Below are 19,251 nucleotides of genomic sequence, written 5' to 3'. Positions count from 1 at the left end.
TTCTTCCACTCTTAAGAGTCAACCAGAACCAATTTGATTCTTATTAAACTACTCTGAATTGTCAAGCTACCAATTATAAATAGATGGCCATGACTTTTAATTTTTTTTTTTTTTTTGACAGGGTTTCTCTGTGTAGTCCTGGCAGTCCTGAAACTCATTCCATGGACTGGCCAGTCTCGAATTCATAACTCTGCTTCTTGAGTGCAGGGATTAAAGGCATGTGCCTCCATACCTGAACGGCTTGTAACTTTATACTCTGCAAGCATTTCCCACCATCACACCAGTTCCAGTCTATCTTTAATTCAGGCTTCATATGCATTAACATCTCAGGTTTCTAGTTTTTAGAAATCACCACCACCTACGTGTCTGAATCCTAAAATGGTAGGTAAATCCCAAACACAGGACAAAAGCAACACTCAGTAAATACACTGGACACACACACACACACACACACACACACACACACACACACACAGAAGGAAGGAAAGAAAAAAAAGCTGTTTTGAGAAAGTGAGTTCTAACTGCTAAAACCAGCACTGTGTGAAGAAACATTTGTTCTTGGGTGGGATGTGGGAGGAGTTGTCCTTTAAAATCTCTTCAGTTAACAGTATTCTGTTTTTAAATTGAGAACTTATATAAATTAATTTCAGCAAACAAAAAAGAATCTATAAAATATAAAGCTATATACAACTCTAAAATTGCAGGCTCATACAATTGCAATTTTCTAATATAAATTAATATGTACTTGTGATTTATAATGAAAAGTAAATTTTAATCCAATTGCCCAGAAGCTAACTATCTAGTGTCATATTGAATGACAGAAGGAAAGAAAAATTTAAGTCCAAAATGTTCCTTAGAAAGTCAGACCAAAGATAGGGCCAGATGGGCCTGGTATTAAACTACAGAGAAACACTGAAAAGTAGTGGTAGAAATATTTGAAAATTGAAACAACTGATCTTATATTATAGTTTTAAAAATGCAGAAGCAGTCTTAATTGTAAACAAGATGACCTCAACATCCCAGGAAAAAATGCAACTTTCCAAGCACAAGGTGATTCTGGCTGATTATAAAAACACTGCCCTAAAAGCGGACAGGAGTAAGGAAGAGCTGAATTTAAAGTGGGCATAGCAAGCAGAAGAAATAAATGATCTCTGTGACAGCTGCAAGTAAGGGAGTTGGGGAAATGGTAGCCAGAAATCAGAAACTGGTTAACATTTCATGAACAAAAAGGACCAGAATTTCCAATGATCACCAATAAGACCTAACCAAGGTTAAATACAGTTATGTTCAAATTCAATTCCTAAAGCTCCTTTATTTTTCTAACTAGCAAATGATTCTTTGTTTTCTGTTTTAGTTTATTTTTTTAACATGCGTATGAGTGTTTTGCATCCATGTATGTATATACATCACATACATGTCTGGAGCCTGCAGAGGTCAAAAGAGAGCTTCAGATGCTGAACTAATGCTATGAACTATATCATGTGGGTGCTGGAGATCAAACCTGGGTCCTCTGGAAGAGCAAGATTGCTCTTAACCACCATGCCAATTCTCAAGTCCAGCAAATGACTTTTCAAAGCCATTACTTCAACCAGTTTTTTAACCAGTTTTCTTTACCCTTCTTGTTTTTCTGTAGCATGTAACCTCCCAAGCAACCCTCGATCCTAATATAACAAGTCCTTCCTACACTCCTGGTAAGGCAAAAACTGCAATAATGATGAACTTAATAAAATTAATGTGGGGCTGGAGAAGATGGGTCAGCAGTTGAGAGCACTTGCAGAGGACCTGGGTTTGGTTCCCAGCAACCACATGGTGGTTCACAGTCATCTATAACTCCAATATGAAATCTGACAAACTCTACTGACCTTAGAGAACCAGGCATACACATTGGTACACACACATGCATGCACGCATATTTAAACACAAAATAAGTATCTAAAAATGGTTCATTTTGTAAAGAAAGTTAATGTTTCTAATATGAGAAGGTGGAGAAAAGGAAAATCTTGGCTAGCTTATGTCTGTATCACTAAGGTGAGATGACTTGTGTGTACTGTTGACAAATATTAGGACTGAATAAATGATTAAGCATACTAAAGATAATGACAATCTGATTTCTCACTGTAAACAAAGAGAAGTAAAATACATAAGCATGAAGGGCAGAATAAACCTGGTGTTGGGCCAGAAGTGAAAGTACCAGCATGAACTCTAGGTTCTACAAAACTAGATATGCAATCATTTGTAAAAACACAACATGAGAGGTAGAGATATGTAAGTCAGAAGTAAAGGAGGATTGTCTGGGATGTGCAAGGTCCTCCGTACGAGGCATTAGGTTTAAGTCCATAGTCTTTAACAACAAAAAGAGTGCACAATTTTTACATGTTTCATAGCTCTGTGTACTTAACAGGGTTTCAAAGCAATGAGAACACAGTATCTCCTCTAGCATTCCTACCAAAAACATGGCAACTAAACTGAATCGGAGGAAGCACTAGACAAATACAAGTTGAAGCCATTCTACAACTGCCGAGAACATTTCCCACATCCACTCACACCCCCTTCTCTCTAGAAGGGGTATCTGAAAGATAATCTACATAAAATTTACTTGAAAAAATTGGTTTTCTATTAATCCTAATTACTCATTCAAAAGGAGGAAGTATTTCTTTAAATTTCTTCAGGGAATAAAATATTAGAAATACTATGTTACGACAAGGTTTTCTTTCAAGTGTGATGAATCCATACCCTCTTTCTTTCTTTCTTTCTTTTTTTTTTTTTGGTTTTTCAAGACAGGGTTTCTCTTTGTAGACCAGACTGGCCTTGAACTCATAGATCCACCTACCTCTGCCTCCCAAGTGCTGGGATTAAGGGCTTCCATCAACAATACACACCTTTCAATCCCATAGCTTCTTAAGTTTAAAAAAAAAAATCAGCAGTAATTTTCTTAATTTTTGTGACACTATAATACCGTGTCCATACAGCCGCAAATAGGTCTGCTACCGACTTGTTTTTCATGACCTGATTTACTTTAGGGCAGATAAATTACTCCAAAATCAGGTCAAGTGCATGTACACTATTAACTTTTTAAGTTGTGTGAATAGCAAAGCAAATCTCTCAATATTAAATTTAAAGCTAAATTTAAAAACTGAACACAAGGTTGCAGTGTAGAGTGCTTGCCTAAAACGTATGAAGCCTTGAGTCAGATCACTAACACTGCAAAAGAAAAACAATATCAAAAATTAAATATAAATAAGAAAGAAATAAAGAGAGAGAGGAGGGAAATTCCAATTATATGGTCCCAACTGGCCTTTGGAGACTCTTTGGAGACTGACTAGCCTTGAGCAAACAGAGATCCACTCGCCTGTCTCTGCTGGAATTAAAGGCCTGTGATACTCTGCCTGGCTTTTAAAAAAATTTCAGACAGTGTAGAGGACCGCAACCACATTCGCCATTCCAAGATGGCGCTGACATCCGGTTCCACTGCGCGGTGAACAGGATAACGCGCATGTGCTGGCAAATTTCCAACGCTGTAGTCCCTGCCTCTCCCGAGGCGTCATCTGGGATGATGGGCAGCTGACCAATCTGAGAGTGACACGTCCGAGGCGGGGACTGTTTCCTATATAAGGGCTGGGTTCGCCTCACTCTGGGTCTCCGCCATGTCGGCTTATGCTCTCGCTCTCAAGATGCATTAAAAGGCTGTTCTGCAGAAGGATCCTACGTGCCCTGCGTCGTTCTTGCTGGCGAGACAGTAGCGCGGGACAAGACAGGGTCTCTGCTATGTAGCCCTGGCTGGCTTCAAACTCCCCACAAGTTTCCTGTCTCGGCTCCCTAGGTGTTAATTATTACAGGTGTGTGCTGCCACGCCCAGTTTCTGACCAGTCACCCTCAGTAAAATACTAAGGGCAAAAAGAACTGCAAAGTTTAAAAATCACTACTTAATGTTCCCAGTAATTATCATTAGTAACAGTATAATATGGTCATTATGTGTGCACAGGATGCTACAGCTAGCCAAATACAAAATTCTGTCACATCAGGGTTCCCAAAGTGACTCAGTGGGTAAAAACATTTACTATGCACATCTGATTCCAGAGATCAGATTCCAGAACTGATTCCAGAGGTCTGCCTTCTGATCTCCATACAAGCACTATGGCATGTAAGTGGCCTCTCCCTCAAACCACTAATAATAATAAAAAATAATTTTTAAATTATGTTATGCTAAATTTAAAGTAAAGTTATCCATATAAACTTATAAATTATTTTCCTGGCTGTCCAATGGCAGTGCCTATCAGCAATGAACATAGTTAACACTTAGGTAGTCTAAGTATTTATGCTGTATGAAAAAAAACTAAGAGTCCTGAGAGAAATGAGAGAAATGAATTATTTAACTTAATTTAGTTTAATTCTTTAAAGTACACAATGAATCTCAGTCACTTTACTGTGCAGAAAACAAAATGCTCAAAGATGTTGGGTTTATATAAAAGGAAAAAAAGAGCTAGAAACAGTTCCCAATAGTAAAATCTAAAATAACTAGGGCATATGAAGAAAAGTCAAAACCTATCATATTATATTTAACAAGTTTTTTAAAACATTTATTATACATATTTAAGGAATACAAAATGTTTTGATAAAAAAATTTAATGTATCCAAACCTTCCATAATTATTTTTTTGCAGTGTGGTTAAGACGGTCTAAAATCTACTCATTTAGCAAATTTCTAATAAACAATATTAACTATATTTCTGTTATATATTGACTTAAGATTTACTAATTCTACTTCACTGTACCCTTTACACCCACATCTCTATCTCCTTTGCCTCTGTACCATTACCTATTTCTTGACATTTTGCTTCTTTTAGATTTGTCAGAAAAGTGGTGTCATGCATGACTTACTTTACTATGAACAATACTAGTAAGTAACAATTATTTAATGTGTCAATGAGGAGAGACTATTACACTATACTAAGTGCAGATGAAACAATTTGAAAATTTTCACCAGTCAGCAACTGTTAGTGTAACAAAAGATGGTGATAGGGTTTGTGATGGTTTAAGAATGGTATCAACAGTTTCATACACTTGGACATGTAAGTTACCAGGAAAACAGTTTAGGAAGAATTAGGAAAAATGGCCTTGTGGAGTAGGTATGACCTTAGAAAAGGTGTTATGACTGGAGTGAGCTTTGAAAATTCAAGTTTGTGTGTGTCTCCCTCTCTTCTCCCTCCCCCTTTTTTAAGCCTGCAACTTGTGGATCAGATATGAGATCTTAGCTTCCACAGCATCATTCCTGCCCACCTGCTGCTACCCTCCCAGCCACAATGATAATGAACTAACTCTTGAAACTGTAAGCAAGTTCCCAGTTCAATACTTCTTTCGGCAAATTGTCTTAGTCAAGGTGTCTCTTCACAGCAATAAACGGTAACTAAGACAATGTTCAATACTAGATGCAAACGAGTTAAAAGATACAATGCAGAATAAGATATTCACAAAATGTCAGAGGGAGGGAAAAGGGAGGCGGGGAGGAGGTAGAAATTTTTAATAAATAACTAAATACATAAAAAAACAAAAAAATATAAAGCTAGTGCAATAGGCTTATTGTGCTGCAACGGTTTGATAAACATGACTGCATCTCTAGGTATGGGGGAAACATGAAATTGCTATCTTAAAAGTTTGGAAGAGGTGAAAATTTTTAATAATAATAATAAAATAATAAAACCTGAAAAAAAACCCAAAATGTCAGAAAAGACCTAATTAAATTATAAAAGGAAAAAAATGTGTCTTTGTTTTGACCAAAGCTAATGATCCCAACTTTTGTTAGTTGTTTAAACAATATTAAAGGCCAAGAATGCATATACAGGGCCCTAGATTCAATCCCCCATACTGTGGAAAAGTAGGTGGAGGTATAATTGAAGATAGATTAAAAGTGGAATAACCAGAAAATATACAGCTTCAAATGCAAACAAACACAATTATTATCAAGCAAGGTTTGCAAAATGAAAAAAAAAGTTTAACCTAAATCTAATCCAGGATATAGATTTATTAATTTACAGATTCCTAAGCCAATAGTGAAGCAAATTAAATATCAAGGAGATTATAGAGAACTTCTAAATATAGAACAGCCCTAAAGACAAATATCACAGTCACCTAATAAGTGAAAGGGATTATTTTAAATAAGAATCTATTTAAATAAGGTATACTTAAGAACCAAGTTGATAAAAGGCTCTAGTTGGAAAGTGTGGGGAAGGGAATTAAAAGACATTCTGAGAACTTCTGATAAAAACAGAATATGAATTAGACATTTACATGAGATTGTATGACCTCAGCTAATATTACACATTCTAATCTAAGTCCATCCATTTTCCTGCAAATTTTTATTACATTTTTCTTTACAGCTGAATAGTATTCCACTTTACACACACACACACACACACACATACACCCCAAACATCCATTCATCTTTTGATGGACAACCAGGCTTCTTTCAAATCCTTTGCTACAGTAAATAAAACAGAATATGGGATACAAATATCTGCATAGCAGGATATGCAGTACTTTGTGTATGTGCAGGAGTGAGACAAGTAGGTCATACAGTGGTTCTACTTTTAATTTTTTGAGAAATCTACCAAACTACAACTAAACATTAAAAAAAATTAACCCTCAATTTAAAAAAAGGAAGACTCAACTAGACATTTCTCAAAACACAGACAAGTGCAGCTAGGGAAATAGCCATATGAGTGTAACCACCTAAGATCAATTCCAGCACCTACATAAAAGCTGACAGGCAATACATGCTCGTAATCCTAACACTGGAAAAGTAGAGAATGGAGGATTCCTGGGCCTTGCTGGCCAGCAGAAGTTTAGCTGGATCTGAGAACTCCAGGTTGAGTGAGATACTATCTCAAATAAAACAAGGTAGGGAACAACAGAGAAGATACCTAATACAATCTTCAGGCATTCATAGGTACATGCATACACACCCATATGAAAACATACAAATACATGATACACACATACACACACACACACAAAACTAATAAGCATATGCAGAGAGTTTTCTAATTCAGTAGTCATTATAGAAATGAAGATTAAAGCATAACTATTCCATAGCTATTATGGTAACATTTTTTTGAAACAGGATCTCACTATGTATCCTTCGCTGGCCTTCAACTCACTATGTAGATTATGTAGACCAGGCTGGCCTCAAATTCACAAAGATTTGCCAGCCTCTGCCTCTCAGCTGCTGGGATTAAAGGCAAGCACCACCACACCTAGCCTACAAAAGCTTCTAATTAGTAAATGGGGGAAATTGATACAGCCTGCACACTGCTACTAAGAATATAAAATGGAATGCAAAATAGTTTGCTGTTACTGAAAAAGCTGGACAATCGTCTGACTGTAAGAACTGGGGAAAAAAGAGAAAGAGATTCAAAAAGACAGGCTCACAGAAGAATCCCTGACTTTAAAATGTTCAATCTGATGTGTTGTCTGATCCCTCCCCCGTCCCACCGCGCCACGACAACATTTCTTTGTATGTAGTCCTGGCTGTCCTGAAACTTGCTTCATAGACCAGGGCTGGCCTTAAACTCAGAGACCCACCAGCCTCTGTCTCCGTGCGCCACTACCACTTTAGGCTTTAGGAGGTGTGGTTTTGTTGGAGCACGTATGGCCCAGCTGGATAAAGTGTGTCACTGTGCGGGTGGGTTTTGAGGTCTCATATATGTTCAAAACAAGTGCAGTGTCTCAGACCACTTCTTATTACCTGCACAAGATGTATTAACTCTCAGCTACCTCAGCAGCACCATTTCTGCCTATACACTACCATGACTCTCCATGATGAGAATTGACTGAACCCCTGAACTGTAAGTTAGCCCCCAATTAAATTTGTCATAGTGTCTCTTCATAGCAACAGAAACTCTAAGACATGAGCCCACTAATGAAAAATGAATAAAATAATCACCAATAACAGAGCTTTACTTACCCGTTTGGGGCCACTAAAAATCTTTCTGGTATTTTCCTTGGATTTATCTCCTTGTTTATTTATGGGCTTCTTCACACTCTCAGGCACACCAGGCAAGTCCTCTGCAAAATCCAAGTTTTCTGAAATGGTAATCAAAACTAGCTAGCTTTCCAGTATTTCAAGTTATCAGAAAACTTAAGGCCATTTTTTAAACGTAATATTTGGGGTGGGGTGTGAATGAAAGATTCAGAGGAATAATGGTTGAAAAAGTAACCCCCACCCTCTACTTCAAAACCTACCTGTTACACATGTATTCTAGTTTTATTTTGTGTTAAAAGAAAAGCCAGATATTTTCTTTTACTAAGAATGGTCCTTTGTAGGCTGGTCTGGAATTCACTCTACATCCCAAACTGGCTTCAAACTCATGGCAATATCCCTGCTTCAGATTCCCAAATACTGAAATTACAGTCATGCAACACCATGCCTGGCTTAAAATTTTTTCCAAAATAAAATTTGAACTTCACAGATCACAACTGCATGATATATACAGATGCTCGATATATAATTTATACAAACTCATATAAGTATCAAATATTATCTAAGTTTTACATTTTTCTATATTTTAAGTTCATGAAATTATGTTGCCTTAAAACAATACTTGCTGGAAGCCAATTAGGTGGATATAACAGAGCCAGAATCCAAATCCAGGTGGTCTTCCCTCAACGCTGCATGCTTTCAATACCCACTGTAATAATTCCAATGCCCATTTGTAATAGTTGGGGGTATAGAGTGCTCTGATGCAAGATAAGTAACTTTTGGTGTGGCTCTCAAAAGTCAAAGACATTGTTCAAGCTGAGTAAGAGGCTGCTGACTTCTACAAAGATAACCACTTTTAAAATTTTTTAGATTAATTTTATGCATTTGAGTGTTTTGCCTACATGCATGGATGTGAACCACATGCTTGCCTGGGAGCCTGCAGAAATGAAAAGGCATCAGATTCCCCTGTGAACCACAAAATGGGTGCTGGGAATTGAAACCAGGCCCTCTGCAAGAACAACAAACACACTTAACTATTAAGCCATCTCTCCGGTCCCAGAAAGGAATAAATTTTAAAATGCAAAATCTCTGGGTGTGGTGCAACAGGCCTATAATCCCAGCACTTGGGAGCTGAGTCAGGAGGAAAACAAAATAACAAAGATTTCTGGCTAATACAATGCAGTTCAATAACTTATGAGTCTTCACATAAAACTACTAAAGAATTAGATTACTTCCTAAAAGGTTATAAACATTTTCTTCTAACATAGAAGGGAAGACATTTCTCCACTTCAACTTTCGTTTTTAAAGATTTATTTATTAATCATATATACAGTATTCTGTCTGCATGTAAGCTGCAGGCCAGAAGAGAGCACCAGATCTCATTATAGATGGTTGTGGGCCACCATGTGATTACTGGGAATTGAACTCAGGACCTCAGGAAGGGCAGTCAGTGTTCTTAACCTCTGAGCTATCTCTCTAGCCACTCCAACCTCAACTTTTAAAAATGATTACTGGCTCACACATTATATCAAGATTCAATTGCAACTTGGTATTTCTCATCCAAGTGGTCTCTAGTTTTAAAACATTCAATGCCAACTTCATTTCTCAAAGTAAGCCTATTTTTCACATTTCAGAATTAAAGTTGTATTATTCCAAGATGTAAAAACAGATTCTAAACTGCAAATAAGAAAAATTACTTCCTATATAACTGAGCCTAAATGTCAAATAAACTGCAGCAGGACATGAGTGCAGGTACTGCACAGTATTATGTCCCCATCTCAAGTGTCTAGTAAAGCTGCTGCAAACTGCGATCTTCTCCAGAGGCTGATGACAACACTGGATAAACGTTGACTATACTTCTTTGGAGGGTAAAGAGGCTCTAGAAGCTCCTGCTTTAATTCCAGTTTAAAACAAAGGATCAATCTCATCTGGGATGAGAGTGTAACTCAGTGGTAGAGCTATCTCTAGTGTATAAATCACCCCCAACAAAAGAAATAGTAATTCTAATCAAGCAAACTATTTCTAGGTCAGAAAAAAAGCTAAGTAGCAGGTAGTGTCAAATATGATATACTGTATTTAAGAATCTAAACTCACAAATACAATGGAAATTCTAATTCACCACAATTACAAACTTAGCAGGACAAAGATTCTTTTTTGAAACAATTAAAGCAATATAGAAAAGATTTATTCGACTGAAAGGACCAGTAGCTTTCACAAGTTCTTCCTCACTAAACAGTGAATCCTCTACACACAGCCCTTGTCAAATAAAGGCTTAATTATAGCAGAGCTACCTAGTGTATTTGTATCTATCTCTCACTAGAGATTCAACTCCTTAGAGAACCTTATCATTGGGCCTACAATCTAAAGAGAAAAATTTTCATTATTAAAAGAGAATATTTACCTACTACTTTTCAATCTTCTGTTTTGTTTTTCCCAGACAAGATTCCTGTGTAGCCCTGGCTGTCCTGGAACTCACTCTGTACACCAGGTTGGCCTCTAACTCACAGAGAGTCACCTGCCCAGCGTACTTCTCAATCTTATAAAACCACAATTTAAGAGTGTTTCCAAAAAAAAATTTTTTTTTTAGTTTTGTGCTACTTACAAAAGGTTTAATTAATTTCTTTTGAGTATTTCCCTTATTAAAACCATCTGTTACCAGTACAGTTCTAAATGTCCAAAATCTATCCTTATGTCTCCACTACATTTGGATTTTCAAACCTAAACCAAGATGTTTGGTATCTCTGTCCCAAAGACTGAGCAGTTTAAAATTGTCACGTAAATTTACAGGTGCAGGCCCAGGGTTATATTTCAGTGGGAGAACTTGCCTATTATGTGTGAGGCCCTAGTTTGGAACCCAATCTGAAATCAAAAACCTTAAATGCTAGTCACTGATGTAAAACATGTAAGACTCCCAGTCTACCATAAGTTAAGATCTAAAAATTTACATGTAAAATACTATAGCTTTGCATAACGCAATGTACAGGTTCTAAGAAGAAGTTTCTACTAAAGTGTAATATAACACTAAAGCTAGAGAGATGGCTCAGTGGTAAGAGAATTTGCAGCTCTTCCAAAGGATCTGAGTTCGGTTTTGGGCACCAAGGTCACACAGCTTACATCCCTAACTCCAGCTCTAGGATACTTATGTCTCTCTGGTCTCAGAGGGTATTTGCATTCACATGCATATACACACATGTAGGCATACACCTACATATACTGAAAAAAAATTATATATATATATATATAAATATAAACAAACTAATACTAGGAATCTAGGGAAGAATTAAACTTTGATTAAAGCCTAAAAAGAAATCATCTATTAAATACATATTACCCTATTATATACACATCTTACAGTTCTTACCTGCATTATTAGTACTAGGCTGACTATCCTGGGAATTGTCGCTGCTTTCAGGGGGAGGCTGCAGGGAAAGTGACGGAGTTGTTTTAGTTCTTTTTTTGTTTGTCTTTCTTTCCATTTGACAGTCGTCATCATCATCATCTTCACTTTCACTGAGATCGTCAAAGCCAAAATATTTAATTTTGTAATTAGAACTTCCAGAGCCACCTTCATCACCTCCTGTCTCATCATGATCTTCAAAACCAAAAAATTCAAGCTTAACATCCTTTTTGGATTTAGTATTACTAGGTCGAAATCTAGTAGTGGTCTTGGAAGTCGCAATGTCTGCCTTTTTCCTGAGCCGGCCAGCCTCTCCTAAGTCTGCAGGAGTGGATGTCGTGAACTCATCCATACTCCGTTCCATTGTATCCTGGATGGTAACATTACAAACTGACAAGCAAGATGGATGTAAAACAGTGTAATCTCTAGTCCGTCCGACTGTTCCTCTAAAACTGGTCCCACAACTTACACCGCCTTTCTTTGCCTGATTCAGGCCATCTTTACTTGATTCACTGTTTGCTTTGGCTAAAGCCTGACTGGTGCCATCCATTAGCTTATCGAAATTTGATGCTCCCTGTGAGGATTTCGCTTTATTGGCCCTACAGTACGTCCTACAGTTGCTGGGCCTAAGAACACTTTGTATAATATCTTCTTCAATGGCTTCATTTATATTTTCCAATCGGTTTTTTAAATCCTCATCCTTCATCTCCAAAAGAGAATCACTATCCAAATTCATAATACAGTCTTCTGATCTGTTATCTTCAAAATCGTTATCCCACTCATATAAACCAGTTCTTACAGATCCTTTGACTGGGCAACTTTCAGCCGGCGACTCTGACCTTTTCCCAGACTGGACATTCCAAGTATCATTTGTTTCCTTAATTTCATCAGCTTTATATTCAGAAGCCACTGCTGTTTCTGTGTTGGGTTTCTTAGTACTATCTTCAGCATTTTTATGAAAATGGTGACTATTTTTTTCATGTTCTTCACTAAAATTCTCCACTTTATCTACAAAAATAAAAAATGTCACGTTAAAAACATAAATGTCATCAGTTATGCAAATTAACAAAGCACTCTGAATAATCTTGAAATAGCTGCAACAATTTCAAATAGTTAAAAAAAAAAAGGTTTACACATATGACATTTGCTCTCCTACTGTCAGTATATTAGCCTGTCCCAAAACACCCAAGGCACTTAAAACGGTCATGCTAAATTCATAAGAAATTCTAGCATTATTAAGAAGCTGAATCAAGGCCAGGCGGTGGTGGCACAAACTTTTAATCCCAGCACTTGGGAAGCAGAGGCAGGCAGATCTTGGAGTTCAATGTCAGCTTGGTTTACAGAATTCCAGGAAAGCCAATGCTACACTGAGGAAACCCTGTCTCAAGGAGAGGGAGAGGGAGAGGGAGAGAAAGAGAGAGAGAGAGAGAGAGAGAGAGAGAGAGAGAGAGAGAGAGAGATATTATTGTCCTCACTAGGGACAATAAACTATAGTTTTCTTACAATTCAGAAATACCAATCAGTAATCCTAAAAAAAAGAAAAAAGCTAAAAAACAAAAGCTGGTAGCACTTTGGGAGGTCATTATAAGCAAAGTCAAGCCTAAGGTAACTGAAAAGAGCACTGGTAACTGAGTCTAGGGGAGTGACACCAAGATTAAGCTGATCCAGCAGACCTCCTGCAGAAGTCCTATCTTCTCAAGTTTTCCTGAGAGCTTCAACTTCCTCTTGTGTTCAACAGGGAACCATTTGGCTTCTTTATTTCAGAGTACCCAAATGAATGATTAGGATGTTTCTGTTTAGTAAATTTCTGATAAACTCTAACATATATATATATATATATATATATATATATATATATATATATATATGATGTAGCTAAGTTAAACCACCTCATTTTTACTGATTTGTGTATGTGTGGGTACACATGTGTCATAATGCAGTAAGCCATCTTTCCAGGCCTCATCTCATTTTTATAGTTGTATAGTATTCCATTATGGGGACTTTGTGGGGGTTGATGTGGGGTGTCCACCTGTATACGTGCTGTTTTTATTGGTTGATGATTAAAGCTGCATTGACCAATGGCTCAGCAAAGTAAAGCTAAGTAGGAAGTTCAAACAAAGATACAGAGAGAGCAGGCAGAGTGGAGGAGATGCCATGTAGCTGCTGAATGAGTAACATGCTGCACTGGTAAGCCACAGCCTCGTGGCAATCCATAGATTAATAGAAATGGGTGAGTTTAATAGCTAGAGCTAGTCAGGAAGAAGCCTAAGAAATTGGCCAAACAAATGCAACTGGTAAGAAGTCTCAGAGTGGTTATTTCATAAGCACCTTCAGGAACAGGCAGGTGGAGAAAAACCAGTCCAGGGGACCAGTGGGACAGAGACTACTTCTAGCTACATGGGGTGGTTAATGGGGCTGTATTATGTTTTGGTTTTGAGACAGGCTCTCACTATGTAGCACTGGCTGGCCTAGAACTTGCTATACAGATCAGATTAGGCTGGCCTCAAAATCACATAGATCTTCCTGTCTCTACTGGGATTAAAGACATGTGCTATCACACTCAACTTGCTTTTGTTTTTGAGAAAGAGTCTCCCCCCTTTGGAGCCCAAGATAGCCTCAAACTAGTGATCTTCCTGCTTCATGTGCACAATACCTGGCTTCTACTATCTTAATATCTGAAAAATAAAAACTTTCTGTTTTAGGTGTAAACATCCTTTGACTTAAAGAGAGATGAAAATAAATTTTATTAGTTTTTAAAACATTACTACTTTAAGTTTACTGCCCTCATTTATCCTATACTCAAGTGTGTATGTTGTATTTATGCATTTCAGAAGTTGCCTAATGTGATTTAAGAGTAACTGCTGCTAGCCTATCCTTGTAAATTTGTTAGAACAAAAAGTGATACAAGAATTCTGTAAGGAAATACTTTCAGTATTCAATAAAGAAATAGCATTTAGTATCGGTTATTAGCAAACAATCCACATACTATAGCAAAAGCAACAGTGAATTATTACTCTTGTACATAATTTTTTAACTTCTAAAATGCTACATAGCTGGCAAAGCTAGTAACTAAGAAAGAATTCTACATAAGAAAAACTGCCCAAGTTCTCCACAGCAGTATCTTAGCATACCCAAATGCAGGCATATACCTACACATTAATTTAAAACAAGATAGATAGATAGATAGATAGATAGATAGATAGATAGATAGATAGATAGATAGATAGACAGACAGACAGACATAAAAAATATGTATATGCCCTTTCAAAACCACTTTTAGAAATAACTCCCACCACTATACTAATACAGGTAACACGATACTCAATATCTTTACAGAGAACCACGTTCAATTTAACATTTACTTGCAACAAAAGAGCAAAAACAGAAAAGGCAGCTGAACTACACATACACAATGGGAAAGTGTGAGGCTGCTTACAAAACAAGGTATATCTACAAATACTGATCGATAAACATCTTAAAAGTCACCACTTAAATGTACTGAAGACATAATATGCCATATATACACACACACCCCAATATTCTATATCTCACTCTGTTATGTACATGCTGAAACAAGACCTGTGTAACCAAGGCTGGTCTGGAACTAGGTAACCTGGGCTACTTTCAAATTAGAGATTACCCTGCCATACTGTCCTAAATACTGGGATTATAATCATGCTACTACACTCCAAGTGTGTGAATTTTTAGGGTCACATACAGTACATAAATTGATTAGGGGAAAGGCAAGTTGGGGGATAGATCAATGATAGAATGCAATGATGGAATTAGGTTCTAGCACCCAAAAGAGAAATAGAGTATTCATGGAATCTGACTCAGTGAAAGAAGGGCAACTTTTCACTGTCAAGAGAGCATGTGTATATTAATCACTAAAAAAAAACACAGACTAACTACTAATAAACAAGGAGCTGTAAAGAAAGCTAGGTTGTCAGACAGATTGTGTGGCATGTGCTGTACTAGGCCCTGCCCTGGGTTCAGTTTCAAACACTGAATAAACTCAGAGTGGTGCATAGTGTAATTCTAGCACTTGGAGGGGGAAGAGAGAAGCATCAGAAATTCAAGATCATCTTCTGTTACAGAAAGAATTTGAGACCAGTCTGAATTAGACTGTCAAAAAAAAAAAGAGGAAGGGGTAAGAACTCTGGCTACTCTTCCATTCGTCCTAGGTTCAATTCCCAGCAACCACAAGGTAGCTCACAACCATCTATATAATGGGATCTAATGCCCTCTTTTGGAATAAAGTCATACATGTAGATAGAGCATTCATATATACATTAATTTTTTAAAATAAAATTAAAAATAAATAAAAAAAAGAAAAGCTTCCTCAGTGAATCAACTTTACATCAAGACTTGAAAGGTCAAGAATATTCTTTTAACCTCTATATAAAATATTCTAATAAAAACAAGATTACAAGTTATTTTAAAGATAATATAATAAATAATGAGGATGGGGGTATAGTTCAATGTATAGTGCTTACTTACAAGGCTCTAGGTTCAATACTTAGCATCAAAAGAAGAAAAAAATAACAACAAAACGGTAAACTAAAAACCATTTCAGCTGGGCGGTGGTGGCGTACACCTTTAATTCCAGCACTCGGGAGGCAGAGGCAGGTGGATCTCTGTGAGTTCGAGACCAGCCTGGTCTACAAGAGCTAGTTCCAGGACTGGCTCCAAAGCTGCAGAGAGACCCTGTCTCAAAAAACCAAAAATAAAAAACAAAAACAAACAAAACAAAACAAAAAACTGGGCATAGTGGCATATCTATAATCCCAGCACTGGGAGCCTAGACTGATCAGCAAGATCTTATATACAATGAGAAGCAGCAGCAGCTGCACAACCACCACTTAGCAGGCTCACAAAACAGCCAAAATTAAATCAACTTCCTATCATTTCCATCAACAAAAAAGCCTTATCCTTAGGCTTACACATAGTTTTACCCATACAGAGCTGCTGCCCCCAGCAGGACAACAGAATTATGTTCAAGCTGGGCTTCCTTTGTCTATGCCCTCTACTGCTCCTCTTAGAGTAGGCCTCTTCTGCGTGGTTCAGGTAACTCCTAATCCATTTGGGTCAGGGTGATAATAGCTTCACTGTAAAGAATCAAGGTTGGGGCCCCTCCTATCTCTTTGTAAATAATTCCTCCTCATATTACCTAATTTGGGCATGGCATCTGTTTCCAGCTGTCCTAGGTCATCTCTTTACCACATATATGAATCTCCTCAATCTTCAGGCCACTACAACTACTCTATGAAATCCTCATTTAGTTAACTTTTGCATCAGCAATCCATTTCGATTCAGTTGACAAATCTTTCATGAAGCCTTCTGCAGCACGTCACCAGCTATACTTCCTTCACAGCTCAGACTGTTTCATATTAGCTTTTTCAGTTTCTTCCTTTTCCTCGCCACACTTTAAGTATAGGAATTTCTTCACAGCTCAATTCCAATACTTAGTGACTTCACATAATTCTGCATTTTCAAATATTTATATACTTAATCTCACATTTATTATTTCTAATCAAGTTACTTATTTAAGCTCAATCCTAGATCTCCCTCTCAAAAGTGATGACTCATGCTTTTAAACTGACTCTACGTTCTAAGAGTATACATGAGGGAGAAAAATGTTCTGTGAAGTACTATAAATATTTATCTCGGGAATGGAGAGATAGTTTAGAGGTTAAAAACACTGGCTGCCCTTCCAGAGGGCCCAAGTTCAATTCCCAGCATTCACATGACAGCTCACAACTGTCAATAATTCCATGCTAGAGGATTTGGCTCCTTCATATGGACATACCTGCAGGCAAAACACCAATGCACATAAAAGATCATGATAACCAGCACAAATAAAAGGCACACCTCCTGAAGAACATTAGGTTTGTAGTTTTTATTTATTACCACACAGCTGGCAGGCTCCTGTATCTGAGAGGAAACTTGCTAGTGGCCTATTGCACTTTTGCTAACTCTTAATTTTGAGAATACTGAGTTTCCTGGGGAGAGGGGGGGAATAAAAGTGTGACTGCATAGGCTGTAACCCTTGCACTTGGGAGGTGGAGGCAGGGAGGAATCATCAGCTATATCTTGAATGGGAGGACAGTCTGTGCTAGTCTCCAGACAGAAATAGACAGAGACAAGATCAAAATCTACCTAATAAACGTAGGCTGGGGATGTGGTAGGATGTACAAGGTCCTGCGGTACAATCGCCAGCAACTACAACAACAAAAACAGCACTTAAAAATCTGTCTCAAAATTTGCACATTGCTGAGTTTTTATTTATATACAACACAAAAAATTAAAATTTATTACCTACAAAAATAAGGTCTACTTTATTCAGTATGTATTTAAAACTCTTATCATATTTTTGCCAAAAAGGAAATTATTTAAATAGAAACAAAGGGGAATTTGCTTCAACATCAAGATAAAACTGATCTTATGACAGCTGTTTTAACTTTAAGATCATATATCAATTATTTATTAAGTTCATTCCTACCAGAATACAGTATCACATAAAAAGAACACTTTGGATGCTTCACAGCTATTCCATCTAATCTATCCAACTTTGCTATCCTGGAACTCACTCTGTAGACTACATTGGCCTCAAACTCACAGAGATATGCCTGCCTCTGCCTCCAGAGTGTAGGACTAAAGGTGTGCGCCATCATCACCCAGCTGTCATCCAACTCCTGAATGATGCTTTATCCTTTATATAATGGGAATTAAGCCAGCTTTACAAGGTTATGACTGCTATATAAGGCTTAGCACAAAACTAAAACTGAAAAAAATAAGAGATTTCTTACCCACTTTTCTTGAAACTTGAGATGTCATGTTTTATACCAAAAAAAAAAATTTACTATCTAAAGGCAAATAACTTCCCTATACTAATTAGGTTAGATTTATCTAACAATCCTCACTAATTTATTCTTTATCCAATAAACAGACAGTATCTCAGATAAGTTTCTAGACCACTTTTTTAAAAAAGTATTTTAAATACGTTCATGTGTGTACCTGCCTGCACGTTGATATATGCACAAGAATGCAGGTGCACTTGGAGGTCAGAGTTGTTGAACCCCTGCAACTGTAGTTACTGGTGAATGTTGGAAAGTCAGGTCTTCTCCAAGAGTCATATGCATTTTTAATCACTGAGCCATCTCTCCAGCCCTGTTTGTAGCCCACTTTAAACTGTCAAGAGTAGAACTATGCACTTCCCTTTCTAAAAATCACCTTTGGTTCTAAAATCAAAGTTCATGTCCTGATAATACCCCTCAACAAGCTCACACATTGACTACAGCTTTAAGCAAATGGAAAAAAAAATGTATTGGCTAAGAAACCAGCCATGCAAATTAAGAGCCCATGCTATAGTTATCTCAATATTTGGCAGAATATGTAGACTGAATCCCAGCTGGCTGGCAAGGAAAGTATGCCAAACAGAAATTAAGTCTCTACATACTTTTTTTTCAAGAGTCCAGACGAACAAAGAGGAAAAATGGAAGTACCCCCACATAAAAAGCAAAAGCAACCTTTTTTAAAAATCCTATGGGGTGCAAAGGGGGAGAGGGGTGAAAAGATGGTTCAGTGGTTAAGAGCACTAGCTACTCTTCCGAAGAATCTGAGTTCAATTCCCAGGGCCCACAAGGCAGCTTACAGCTGTTTCTAATTCCAGTTCCAGAGGGCCCACACCCTTACACATATATTCAGGTAAAACACTAATGCATGTTAAATTAGTATCTTCATAAAGCTGTACTCTGCCTTCTACATGTGCACCCTATCATGTGATTCACAAGGAAGAAACTCAGAAAGTCAGTCAGTCAGTACTGGGGCTGAGATAGCTCAGAAGTACTGTCTGCTCTTCCAGAGGACCCAACTACCAC

The 19,251-nt window shown here is 37.3% G+C and overlaps 1 protein-coding gene across 4 annotated transcripts in view; it reads right to left on the bottom strand.

Annotated features, from left to right (window-relative positions):
- Wapl (WAPL cohesin release factor) overlaps nucleotides 1-19,251 on the bottom strand; it is a 65,308-nt gene that overhangs the window by 37,062 nt on the left and 8,995 nt on the right. For 3 of the 4 annotated variants that reach the window (XM_048421205.3, XM_048421207.3, XM_048421208.3), the window contains exons 3-4: nucleotides 11,336-12,379; nucleotides 7,960-8,078 (exon numbers count right to left, since the gene is read on the bottom strand). In XM_048421205.3, coding sequence (XP_048277162.3) covers nucleotides 7,960-8,078; nucleotides 11,336-12,379 — 1,163 coding nt within the window. The remainder of the gene's footprint in view (nucleotides 1-7,959; nucleotides 8,079-11,335; nucleotides 12,380-19,251) is intronic. The other variant, XM_048421206.3, reaches the window with a different exon arrangement.

This window comes from Myodes glareolus, chromosome 5 (assembly GCF_982192425.1).
Source record: "Myodes glareolus chromosome 5, mMyoGla1.1, whole genome shotgun sequence".
NCBI lineage: Eukaryota > Metazoa > Chordata > Mammalia > Rodentia > Cricetidae > Myodes > Myodes glareolus.
This window is presented reverse-complemented; position numbering and strand designations above follow the sequence as displayed.